The 14,521-nt window shown below is 30.9% G+C and overlaps 2 protein-coding genes across 2 annotated transcripts; both read left to right on the forward strand.

The window, feature by feature from the left end:
• Positions 1-6,639: 6,639 nt before the first annotated feature.
• On the forward strand, positions 6,640-7,650 carry TRIADDRAFT_58723 (uncharacterized protein; the record flags this gene model as incomplete). The annotated part of the gene is made up of 1 exon (XM_002114622.1): positions 6,640-7,650. The coding sequence occupies one exon, from the start codon at positions 6,640-6,642 to the stop codon at positions 7,648-7,650; it is 1,011 nt and encodes a 336-aa protein (XP_002114658.1).
• A 1,924-nt stretch (positions 7,651-9,574) lies between these two features.
• On the forward strand, positions 9,575-10,585 carry TRIADDRAFT_58724 (uncharacterized protein; the record flags this gene model as incomplete). The annotated part of the gene is made up of 1 exon (XM_002114623.1): positions 9,575-10,585. One exon carries the CDS (start codon positions 9,575-9,577, stop codon positions 10,583-10,585), a length of 1,011 nt encoding a protein of 336 aa, XP_002114659.1.
• Positions 10,586-14,521: the final 3,936 nt, after the last annotated feature.

Genomic DNA, 14,521 nt, shown 5'->3' on the forward strand with positions numbered 1-14,521 from the left:
TTTCTTAGAAATTGGGGAGTAATAATATCCAAATAAATTTTTGCATATACAAAGATCTTGTGTCAACAACTCTTCAGGCGTTGAATCATCATTATTATAGCATCCTGAGCTCATCTAACGAATAATCCTTTTAGTGTTGACTCAATAGTATTGTTTCCTAAAGGAAGGAATTAGAATGATAGTTCAGATATCATATCTGCATTGAGAATAAATTCTTGATAAACAGATCTCTAATAGGTTGCTGTTATGTTAAAGAATAAAATTGGCTATGGTAGGGGTATTCCAGAAAATTTAGAGTCTGTCGATATGTCATAAAACAGCTTTGCAACAAGATAACGTAATGTAAGATCAATAAGTCAATTCCTTGAACCACGTATCAAGGAAAGATATCTGCACTATCAGAAACGCTTTTGTTCTACTAGCAGACTACACAAAAACTTAGACGCCTCGTATTTTATGTTAAACACTAAGTTTGAGAATCCACTTTATTACACGATATACTGCAATTATATACTATTCCTCAATAGTTCATGAGTCATTGTTAGCACGGTTAACTTTGGAATCATTGACGGTTTTATATATTAGTGTAAACTACTGCTCCCTAATGCAGACAACAGTATTTACGAACATAGACATCTAATGACTAATACAGAATAATCAGATTGCGATATGTCCTATCAGGGAATATTTTCACGATAATTTACAATCTACCATAAGTAAGTTACAATCACAATGATTCGAACTGTAAGTAGATGATTTGTATTCCCTATTATAACTATTAATTTCAGTATGTGTATATGTGTCACTGCCATAAACAGTCAGTGCTATATTAAAATACAGTATATCTAAATTAGAAGTTAACTAAATAAGGATAGGCTAACAGAATTATCCTAACATAGATATTTCTACTCTAATACTGTATATAACACTGTCACGCGATAACATTTAAAATCGTATTAATTCATTCTTAAATCTGCCTACGGATAAATCATTGTCCTTCAAGTCTAGGTAGATGATGTAAATTGTATTATCTGCCGATATTTAGAATCATTGCGACAAGTTCTGTCTAGCTATAACAATATACGTCAAAAATAAAATATTCTTAGAATCATGAAATAATCTGATATAGTAGTATACTGCATGACCCATGCATTATTTTTTTAAAAAGTAACTTACATTGTGTTTATTTTGATATTTTCTTATTAATAGGCGATGATAAGTTTTCCTAGCTAAATCCGAAGAAATACAGCGTGCCCTTCATATGCATGCGATAAACACTCTCGTAAAAAGGAAATGAATTGAGTGTTACAATAATTCTATTCCATGGTATCCTACATCGAAGATAAAAAATATACACCTAATTATTAAGACAACATAGCACATGTTACATGTTTTTTACTCGCTAGCTGACTTTCATATAGCATTATTCTCCCGAATTTTATGCGCTGCTTCATTAATAAATACATTTTCAACAATGAAGACCTTATCGAAATTAGGTAACATATACGGACATAAATACTTAAACTAGCAAATCCCGCCTGCAATCTTACTTCCAAATACAAGCTCTTTCATTCTAATGCTCATATATCACTTTGTAGTGCATAGCTACTTACCATGTTGCCATTTAGAATTTAGTCTATTTGTAAGTGTAACTGTGACGGTGTTACCTTACCCTTAGAATAGTTTAATAGTACAGTAGCAGTTAATGTGGAAACTATCCATATTTGTAGCGCTAGAGAACATAAGTGATGCTTTAACGCGGATGTTATTTGTGATAGTTATTACATATTTGATATCGATTATTATTATGCCTAGATTGTAGTAAGATGATTCAAGATCCAGCTAATGATAGTTGAACTAGACAATATATATGCTCAGATTAAGATTAAGTATGTGTAATGGGTTAAAAATATTTACTCATAGAAAAACTATGTAAGGAATATCTCGGTTCGAGATGTCTCTCCCTGTAAGGTATAATAACATCAATTTTTTTTACAAATTAGATGGTCCCTGTATAAGCGGATAGTTTTGAGTTGAGTAGAGAGTGTTTTAAAAAATTGTAGATGTCTTAATGCTAATAAAAGTTTACGATATTTTCTTGTGTGTTTGTAACATTTAGTAAAGAGCGTTTAAGTCAGTAGTTACTTATAGACTTCAACTTTAGGTTTCCTTGTCGCATAGTATATATTGAGACAGTAAAATCACTTCCTAGGTAACGATAAGATAGTATCGAACAAAGTAGAATCTTGAACTACAGTATAACTGCGCAACCAAGGTTTGGTGACAAAAATAAAGCGCGCAAAACACTTTAGATTTAACAGCGTCTTGTTTCCTGAAATCTCTATGATTGCACTGATTTTAAAATTTACAATTTCTTACCTGTACCGTTTCTCCACTTATGGCATTAAATTATAAATAGTAACATCGCATTCAATTGTTAGTAGCAATTATTAAATGGGTAATCATCCGCTAATAAATAAATAAATTAAGCAGAATTATAATAATTTTTACAAATATTTGCTTATTCTTACGAAATTATCGCAAGAAACTTCACCCTCGAATAATGGCCACCATCCGATTTTACTAAAATTTATCGCAGATAGTAACTAACCACTATTATTCAATTGGAAAATATTCAATTGGTACATATTAAAATATTGATTTTAATTATGCTATTTAACATTGCAGATGTAATAGCTGACTAAATCAATTTCTTAATAATCAACAAAGAGTCATTAGGTATGTGTCACAAAATAGCTTTCGTGAACGTACCTAAACTAGTCTATCTACTCTTATGGTTCTCCGACTAACTCCGGAGATCCTCAGTAAGGGAAAACTAACTTATTCCTATACTATAGTAATCAAGTCAAAACGATAGGTTTAGGTTAATCAATATCTTTATTACTAGCTTGCTTACGTTTGTACCAGTGTATCCTACGTTAACCTCGGTGGAACTGAGATTAAAAAGTAATAATCAAGCTTATATACAGTTTCATATGTCACACAAATAAGATCGGTGCTAATCTTTCACACTATATTATAGAATGTGCAATACAGGCTTACTATAGATTCGACTAGATCGATTGTTACTTATTACTTGCCACAAATTAATATTATTAATTAGCACCTTATTAACTAACATAATAATCTTCACAGTTTGACATTTTAATTGCTAACACCATATCCACGCTGTATATTACTACGATAATTAATAACAAAACTCAATTAGCAACTAGGTTGTTATCGAGATCGGTAACCTCCATAATAACATTATTACACATATTAGATCAAAATATTATTCATTTCGGAGCGAGCTCCGTCGCAGTATGTTACATTGGAATGAAGTCAAATTAACTTTCATCTGCTCATAAAGAATAATTCCAACCGATTGGTAAGATATCAGGTAATCAATTAATATAAATGCAATTTGCACAGCATCGTGCTTTAATTAAAACCATAATTACAAAACATATTTGCATGATAAAGAAATCGTAAAATATCGGTAATAAATGGGTTTTATAATCTTTTGCGATCAATCTTACATGCTACAAATAGTAACATTATACTGCTTCATCAATAACAATTACTTCATCAAGCACAAGCAAGTTTTTTACGTTATATCATGGTTATATATCGATTTACTTCGTGATTCTATCTCGACTTCATAGCACATTTTCACTGTAATTAATCGAAATAACTATATTAGCTTCTAAGGATTTTTCGCAATTTTTATCTAATTATAATTTAATGAAGAGAAGAAATATAATGATTTCAATCATGTCTAAGTGTTTGATTATTATATGTTATAAACAATTAGTTACGATCATTTATGCTTGAGGGCCTATGTTCAGTATTTCGACTACTAAAAAATTAAAGTAGTTTTTCCGGCTATTCTTTTCATAAGTAAATTAGACATTAAATATATTCTATCATTCTTATTTATCTTGTATTTAATTTATTCATACTATTCGCAGCTAATAATAATGCTGAACTCTAATAAGCTCAGAAGTCTGGTAGGGCTAAGCATAATCTCGTTCATTCCCAATATTCCTTCCCATTTATGTGGTCTTAGCCTCTAAATGCTACGAATGGATCACATTTATATAACATCTTGTAATGTAACTAGCATTGTGATTGTAGACTGTTAGCCATGTTTAGTATAATGCACGGTAGATATTTATCCTAAGAGATATTTGGTAGCTATAACTATAGACTGTAGTGGTATAGACTCTATGCTAGAGTACAGATGACTATATACAGTAAGCTGTTGAGTTACTAATAAGGTTATAGGTAAAAATAAAACTGTAAATTATATATTAGGATATGGTTAATTCATTGTACTTTGGCTGATGTGAATAATGTCTACGTAAATACTGTAGTCGTACTTATATCGGATTAATGATAGTCCACAGTAGAGTAGTGTTACTAAGAATTTAACTATGTGTAAAATAAGGTAAAAGGTTGCCATGCGGATTGTAGCTGCGAATGCTACGAAAAGTATAAAAGCATGCAACTTTAGATTATTCTGTTAGTTCGTTCTATAAGTCTTTAGTAGTAGTATTCGGCTAGAGTAGAGCTGTGTGTAGTTAATCTTTGTATAAGATTCAATAAAGCCCTTATTTTTCTAAAATTTGGAATTTCGTGATCGGTATATATCACAGGTCTACTTACTGTAAATAATGATGCGTGTGTACCATAAAAACAAGTCTGATACTGACTACAGAATACAATAGTATTTAGAACATCGCTATAATAATAAATATGCGATATAAGCAGGCAGGATCATGATAGAGTATTAAACTCATTATCGCTGCTGAAGCAATTGAATATACAACATTACAAATACTCTTCCTGTCAATCTTATATAGCATATATATATATACATAAACTTCAAAACTTTTACCACTTAATCTTATTTGCTCTAACGATGAAACTTGCAGACATTTACTATTGCTATCATTTCGTAAAATAACCAAAATTAGTGAAATAAAGCATTTCCATAGCCTGGTATTTTTCATGGAGCCAGTAAAGCGCAAAGAGATAGAACTATAGAAAAATAAAGGTCATCTTCTTCTTTTAGATTAGGGTAGAATAGGCAATCCTGGGTCTTAGTAATAGTCTTTAAATGTTTTAAGAGTATGAAACGATTCATAAATCATGCAAGTATAAGATTTACGCATGTATCGCAGCAGAAATACCAGCTGTTCATTTTATATGACAAAATTAATAAATCGTTACCATGGAATTACATTCATGTTGATTCCGCTCCCTGTAAATACATCAAAAATAGTTATCTATTTTTATCCATTTTCATAGGAATAATGTACCATAACAGATTGGTTCTATAGCCTTGATGAAGATGTTACAATCATTAAGTCTTAGCTTCATAAAGTAGTGAGTGAAATTTTCTTGAGGAAATTTTTATGCAGCGTAATAGATACGATCACTTCAGCACTAATATAACTTCATAGCACGCTACAGAATTTCGATTAGTCCATAGAAATAATGTATGAACTCAATAATCAGAATTGAAATCTACCTACACATGAGTGCTACCGTATTAGTAATCTGCATCATTCTATTCGCCATTAATTTACAAATTTACCGTGATATACTCATAAATCTTTGCTGACGCTTTTTCTAGCTTTCCACGTATAAATATGTTAGTAAACTAAATAAAAGCAGTTATTATTGCAATTAAATCAGTGGCAAAATAACTAACTTACTTGATTAACATATATCCCTTTACATATATCCAATATGATCTTGAACCCTTTATGAATTAATTAATTGTTTCATTTTATCTTAATTATTGAGGCAATGCATTATTATAAGACATGTTAGTAATTCAGGTAAAATTGTCATCTCTTCAGTAACCTGGTTATTGTAGTCAACATGCATAATTAGATTTGTAATTGACAATAGCAGCGGCGAATAGGAAATTTAATTTTATAAAGAACAACGTCTGAATACAATTTCATTTAAAATTAAATAAAATTAAAATTAAAACTATGCCTTTTCTTTCCTTTGCAACTCGATAACAGAATCAATTGTTCATCGTTTGCTTCTATGATACAATTTTAGCATTATAAATATATCAGTGAATGATTTCAGAGCAAGAGTAAAAGACATGAAGCAATAACTTTCGTAAACAGCTCCGAAAAGAATTATATGTGAGAAACTAAGCTAAAAACCTGTTCGTTTTAAAACAGGAAAATTTCGAAATTATATGATAATTTAAATAGTATCTATCCACGCTATCCTTACAACCGTCCTATAAATTTCCATTCTAACATTTCTCAAATAGTGAAGGAACCGAGCTCGAAAGAAGATTTTAACCAAAGAAATTAAACTTGCTTGATGGTAAAGGCTATTACTTATATCAACTCGATTTTTTCAACAATTACTGAACAATTGCTGAATTCGAAATATGAATATTAATTCGGTTCAAGAAGACAATTTAACAAGAAAAAATTGAGCTCTCCCTCTTTCATTTTATACTTTAAACTATCATTGATGTATAATCTGCTTTTAATTAACTACTATTAAGTAATCGCAGAATTGAATACTAATTTCATCAGTAATACTTTATACACGTAGAATAAAAGCGAAAGATATCGTCTTTTTTGATTTTTCGTCATGGCATTGTATCCTAACTGCTCTCCTCAAGATTATTTCCTCAATACATCCTTCTATCGCGCTGAAGAATCGCCAGTAACAAAAAATATTCTTTTAAGCATACTATCTACACTAGCTGTCTTAGCCATAGGCGGTAATTCGCTAGCAATTCTTGTCGTCTATCGTACTCGATCATTACACGATCCATCAGGTATTCTTCTTGCTGGATTAGCATCGATAGATTTAGCCGTAGGAATAGTTTGTATTTTAACTTCTGTGATATATCACTGCTTGGACGGATATATCATTTCCGAGACTAGTTGCATAATCCGCGGATATCTTATCACAACTCTTATTGGCGCATCTTATAGCACGGTTGCTCTTATTGCTCTTGATCGATGTTTTGCTATACATAAGCCATTACATTATCGACTTTATGTTACTAATAAACGAATACTTCAAGTTCTTATTACGAATATAGTATCAATAGGAATATTATCTGCTATGCCATTCGCGGGATTACAAGATCAAGGTTTAGGCCAATTTGAATACGTCCATTATATATCTGGTTGTTGGTTAGATATTACTAACCATCCTAAAAATTTTCTTTTTTCTCTCTTTATTGCACTAGCAGTCAACTGTATATTAATGATAGTTATTATAGCTTATATCGTGATACTAATTGAAGCTCAACGTATAGATCGAAAGTTAGTTCTCTTAAAATCGTCGTTTGCTGAAAAGAGGCAATGGTTAAGAAAATCGACACGAACAACTTTACTGTTAATCGGAGTGTTTTTAATATGCACTATCCCATCCTCAGCTTTTACACTATTAGCTATTATCCATTGTAAACCTATTGCGTCTCCATTAACGTATAAAATTTTAATTCACTGGGGAATTTATATCAACACGACAATCAATCCATTTCTATTTGGATTCACCCATAAAGATTTTCGGCAAGGTTACCGCCATGTATTTTCACGATTTTCATTATTGGGAACAAGAGTCTCTCATGTTCATTTCAATCAGTAAACAATTATCATTTTGCGATTAATAACTTTCTTAAAAATACAATTAGTATCAAGCTAACGATAGTAACTCGTTGTTAATGAACAAAACTGTCTTGCACAGCTTGCCTACAATCATAACAATCAGTTTTCAGCATGATTATCTTTTGTAAGAGTATCTGATATTATAATTGTCAAGTATCATGGCTTTTGGTTTTCTTTCTTATTTGAGACGTCATCATTATAATAGCCTTTCTATATTAGATCAATGATATTCCTTTTTACTTACAAAATAAAACTGTAAAAGTTATTTAATTATGATGTTCCAAAATGGACTGCGAATAAGGCTAAACATAAAATGAAATACTTCTATTTCGTCTTAAGTGTAGTCTTACGGTTATAATTTACTCTCTCATAGCGATATATCCTAGTATTTACTCACATAGAACAATATAAACTATATTAGTATAGTTTATTCCAGTCGTGATTACCTTCAATTTATTCTAATTACTCGTTAATATTCATTAATAGTCACACACTAGCTACCCTTTACAGCAGCTCCTTGTCAGGATCAAATTATTCCACTTACTAAAATAGTATAGACTGATTTAAAATTTTTTGTAAATTTCTTGACGTAAACAATATTGGAGTAATATTTTTCAATAATAGTTTTAATAAGTTTAATATGTATTATTTACTGAAAAGAAGGATGCGTAATGGTATGACTTCAAATTATTAAAATTTATAGTACAATGCGAATATTTTATTCCTTCCTTTTATATTCTATGATCATCTTTCCAGATCGTAATCATTTCTATAACTATTGTCCTATTTCTTTCATAATATTATAGTCAGTACCAGTATGTCTATCGATTTTCATTTGCAAGGTTTTAAGATTACAGTAATCAACTTTGTCGTTTCTTTCTCGTTCATTTGTGGTTGAAATTGACCAGGAATAGTGTATCATTAAAAAATGCCATGGAATATATATACATGGTAAACATGCTGTTTCACTTCTAAACAATTTTATAAGGCATGATAGAATATTAATTATCGCCAAATTTATTCTATTATCTAAGATAATAGCAAAAAAGAAAATAAAATAAGATTAATTTGATTGATATTGATATTTTCTTCAAAGTTTACAGTTCACCGGATGTCTAGAGCCCAATAGGTATAGAGTTACTTTATGATTGCGAGTATTATATTAATCCCGGATATTCAGTCTGGTGTAGTGATTATCAGCGAAAGGGATTTGATACGTTAAGAAATCGAATCAATTCAGTGATAATGATGGATATACCGTATAATTTCAATTAAATCGAATAAAAGATATAAACAAGCATTTCATTTCATTTATAAATAGGTCGAAAAATCTATTATCCGTCTATCATGATGCAAATTTCCTATAAATACTTACCACTTACAGATTTTAGCAAGATTAAAGATCATAACACAACGCTCTTGTCAAATAGTGCTAAAGGTATTTATCAGTACTACACAACAGAGAAAACGATAAGAGTCTGGGTCGAAAAAATCTAAATGGTAAATGCACTTCAAAGTATTCTCGTCGTATTCTAGAGTATAACTGGTACCGTAATAGCTGTAAAGTATTCCAATTTCAATATAATCTTAAACAGTAACCTAATCCGAATTAATAAGACATATCAGCCAAGGAAATCAAGCTGTCATTAAATTCATTTTTGGTATAACTTCTATTATCATCCATCATTTATTGAATACCTGGTATATCCGGAATAGAAAAATGAACTAGTTCAATAAGGAAGATGGAGCTGCATCTCTTTCACTTTATCAATTAGCCTATCATAGATATCAAGTCTGTTTCTGGTTCATTACTATTACACTAATCGTATATTCGAATACTAATTTCATCAGTATTCCTTGTACGCATAAAGTAAAGGCAAGAGATTTTTTTCTGGCCTTTCATCATGGCATTGTATCCTAACTGCTCTCCTCGAGATTATTTCCTCAATATATCTTTCTATCGCGCAGAAGAATCGCCAGTAATCAAAACTATTCTTTTAAGTATACTATCTACACTAGCCGTCTTAGCGATAGGCGGCAATTCGCTAGCAATTTTTGTTGTCTATCGTACTCGATCATTACACAATCCATCGGGTATTCTTCTTGCTGGATTAGCATCGATAGATTTAGCTGTGGGAATAGTTGGTATTTTAACTTCTGTGATGTATCACTGGTTGGATGGATATATCATTTCTGAAACTACTTGTATAATCCGTGGATATCTTATCACAACTCTTATTGGCTTATCTTATATCACGGTTGCTGTTATTGCTCTTGATCGATGTTTTGCTATTCGTAGACCATTGCATTATCAAGTTTATGTCACTAATAGACGAGTTTTTCAAGCTTTTATCGTGACTACGATAATGGCATCATCATCTGCGGCATTGCCTCTAACGGGATTACAAGATCAAGGTTTAGGCCAATTTGAATACGTCCATTATATATCTAGTTGTTGGTTAGATATTACTAACCATCCTAAAAATATTGTTATGTCCATCTTTATTTCAATTATGGTCATCGCTATATTAATGGTAGTTATTATAGTATATATCGTGATATTAGTTGAAGCTCAACATATAGATCGAAAGTTTGTTCTCTTAAAATCGTCATTAAATGAAAGGAGGCAATGGTTAAGAAAATCGACACGAACAACTTTACTGTTAATCGGAGCGTTTTTAATTTGCACGATTCCGTCCTCAGCTTTTACATTATTAGCTATTATCCATTGTAAACCTATTGCGTCTCCATTAACGTATAAAATTTTAATTCACTGGGGAATTTATTTCAACACAACAATCAATCCATTTCTATTTGGATTCACTCATAAAGATTTTCGGCAAGGTTACCGCCATGTATTTTCACGATTTTCATTATTGGGAACAAGAGTCTCTCATGTTCATTTCAACCAGTAAACAATTATCACTTTGGCGATTAATAGCTTGCTTAGAAACACAATTAGTATCAAGTAACGATTGCAACCCATCCGTAATAAATAAAATTGTCTGTTACGGTGTTGTCTTGTCATTAGGATAGTTTAATAAGTACAGTAGTAGCTAGTATGGAGAATATCCATATTAGTAGTGCTAGGTAAGATAAGTAATGCCTGAACGTGGATGTTGTTTGTAATAGTTCATTACATATTTGATATTGATTGCTATTGTGTGTTAGATAGCAGTAAGATGATTCAAGTTCTAGTTGATGATAGCTGAATTAGACAATCTACGAGCTTAGATTAAGATTAAGTATGAGCAAGAGATTCAAAATATTTACTGATAGAATAGCTACGAAGGAACATCTCAGTTCGAGACGTTTCTCCTAGTAAGGTATAATAATAATACTGTTGTTGTTTACAAATTAGACGGTTCCTATATAAATGGGAACATTTGAGTTGAGTGGTGTGGTAAAAAGTTGTAGATGAATCTTTGCTAATAAAAGTTTCATCTTTACAGTCTTTTGCTGTGTGTGTTTAACGTTAAGTAAAGGGGCGTTTAAGTCAGCAGCTACTTATAGACTTTTACTATACGTTACCTTGTCGCAGAAGTGAAATTGTGACATTGTCTCAAACTGATTATTAATTAATAAATTTTTATAATCAAAGCAATCCGTTGTCGGCATGGACTTATGCTTTTATCTGCTATTATAATAGCTAACAATCATGATAGAATATTTATCATTTCAAAAATGCCACATTGTCAAGATAGCAGTCGTATAGTCAACAAATCAACAATAATTCTTATTACATTTTAACATTTTAAAGAAAGCAACTTTAAGAAATCTTTTAATGAAAAATAAAGGAATTTAGATAAGGCAAATAAATAATTATTGATATCTTGATTGTTTCTTAGCGGCAATCTCATTCAGTTTACTTTCTCTTTCATACTAGCACCTATCAGTATTTGTTCTATGACAACCTGACATGAAAGTATTTAAGCCATTCGAGCAGTTTATTTTTGCCGCAGTTGCTTTCAGCTGACTTTAGTAATAGAAATGGTTGGGTCTATGACTTACCAAAATTTATTAATCGTTACTGATATGCATTATATTATCTTCACGGCAATTCCGTAACGTAGGTAGATATTAATATTTTGTATGCCGATTTTTATATTTTCTTCTTAATACTCTCAATTATAATAATAAGCAAGTAATATTCCTGTATTGTAGATCAATGAGCATAGAGCTGTATTATTAACTAACAAGAAAAGTTTACTATCTTTTCAGAAGTTTAGAATTTAACATATGGTTCTAACATTTTACAGCTTGATATTAAATTATATGATTTATCCATCCAACCACAACATTGATCATTATACAGACCCATTTTCAAAAACACCATGATATAATGATTAGTGTATTAATAAGATTAATTTTGTTCAATTAATCTTTAATAGATAATTTTTACTTCCGGTTCGTTATATTTTATCGTAATGAAGGACTCATAGGCCTTATATAAATTTTTATTGGATTGCACGTGACCATATAGGGCTTACAGTATAAAGTATGGCATATCTACCTGGGTCTCCCTTACCTGTGAGGAGGACGAAAATTAATTACTATCTTTAAATTTGTCACAAGTTATGACGTACTGTTCGTGGTTTATAGCTAGTATTAAACTATTACATTTTCTCTCCATAATAACATTTCAGTGTCTTACTTCGATACCAATTTGATGATGTGTCTTAAAAATAAAAAACGATAACTATATTTTGATATAACCGATCACGAAAATCCAAAATTTAAAGAAATTGAAACTTTACTATATCTTATACAAAGATAATGTATGTAAAGCTCTAGCCCGGCCCAACACAACTACTAAAGACTTCTAGAAAGGACTTCTGGAATAATCTTAAATGCCAGCAAATATACTTTTCGTAGCATTCACAGTTACAATTAGCATAGCAACATCCTACCGTATTTTACACATATTCAGATTATTATTACCAACAACGTTTTACAGCGGACCATCATTAATCCAATATGGAAACTACTACAGTATTCACGTAGATATTAGTTCTACCAGTCGGAGTAAGGTGAAGTAACCATATCCTAATATATGATTTACAGCTCTATTCTTACCTCTAACCTAAATAGCAATTCGACACCCTGCTGCATATTGTAATCTATACACTAGCATAGAATTTTCCACTATAGCCTGTGGTCATAAGCTATGAAATATGTCTTAAGATAAATATAGAAATTCACGCTACCGTACATCATACTAAGCTTGAACAATAATCTATAATCCTGAAAATAGTTACGTTACACATACTCGTAAGTTTCATTTTATTACATAAAGTAGGTTCGTTTTACAGCTGCTAAAGACTATCTAACTGCAATCAGGTCATCTAAGTTATTACCGCAAAGTTCTTTAGTTTTATACTATTAGTTAGAGAATAACTCTTTCAGCAACATAATCACATCTCGCCAATACAGTTGCAATTGTGATTTTAAGCTAATGTAGTGGTCGAAGTAGATGAGTGAGAATAAGTCCGCCAAAACCTTATTTTGAGAACGATTGATCGATTTGCATATCAGAATTTAATTCTACGAGGGTAGCAATAGCGTATCCTTAAAATAGGGCACTTACTAGATTAAGGTACGAAAAACTTTGGCTCTAATCTTTAACACCTATCTTCTGCGATAGGGTTGCTGATATCCTTTAATCACCTAAAAATTATTTCTATGTCAATGTTAAAGCCATGAATTGAAGCAATATACTTAGAAATACCTTCGATATCTTGCGACTTTACAACTTAAAACACGAAAACATGCATCTATCTGTAGTATTAGGAAATAAAATTAATAATTCGTTTAAGATAGCATCAATAAAAGAGATACAGTAAGCGCTCTTATACAGATTCTATTATACTACAGCAATTTTAAGAAATACATAATTTACCTTTTATACATAATAACTATTACTTTGATATTGCTATTGCTAAGATTATTCTAACATATGGTTAGTAAATAATATTATGGTCTTCAACAACATTGACACCCATATGTAAATTGTAAATATGGCATAATTCGTAAAATTGCGATAGTTTTGATTTGATTTTAGTCTAAACCTTAAGACCGTACTTGAAATTTTTTTAGTAGATCATGCTACGATCTATTGTTGTCGGAGTCTAACTAGTCCACTAGTCCTCCACTTATCGTTTCCATCGCAAAATACCGCGAAGAAGTGGCTAGATGAGACGGATAGTTATCGTTAATTCTACCCCTAAAGGTCTTTGTTGTTAAGTAAAAAGGTACAGATATTCTCTACAATTTCTAGCTTTGGTAATTTCTACGGGAGCCTTGTTATACTTTGCCACCTATACGGCTATAAAATTCATACGTGAAATCTCTATTCTATCCAAATCAATTTTGGCTTTCTTTCGGCCAAGTTATAAGACCTTTCAGCTCCAAATTCTTTTTCCTTTGAACTGAACAATGAGATGAGAATTTATTCCATTAATCTATATATGTTATATATATAATTAAGATCGACTTTTTCTAGTATTTTAAATCCTTAATATATTACAGTCCAATATTTATTCTGTATTCATGTACAAATAGCGTTTTAATCAGAATTTAGCGCGTACCTTTATGAATATATATGAAATCGTTCATTTATCGGATATTTATTACAGTACTGTATCAGGACGGAGCTATCGCAAATTTAATTCTTCAACTTAAAAAAAGCTTAAGTAGCACACAGGATCGAAAATTATACAAGCGCCGAAAATTCACTAGCAGGAAACCATTCCCTAGGAATGATTTTGCAAATTATTTATGATTCATCTATTCTACCATTAAATACCCTTACCATAAAATGTCATAACAAAAGTCATGAATAACTGCTATAA

The sequence above is a fragment of the Trichoplax adhaerens genome, genomic scaffold, assembly GCF_000150275.1.
Source record: "Trichoplax adhaerens TRIADscaffold_8 genomic scaffold, whole genome shotgun sequence".
Taxonomy (NCBI): Eukaryota; Metazoa; Placozoa; class Uniplacotomia; order Trichoplacea; family Trichoplacidae; genus Trichoplax; species Trichoplax adhaerens.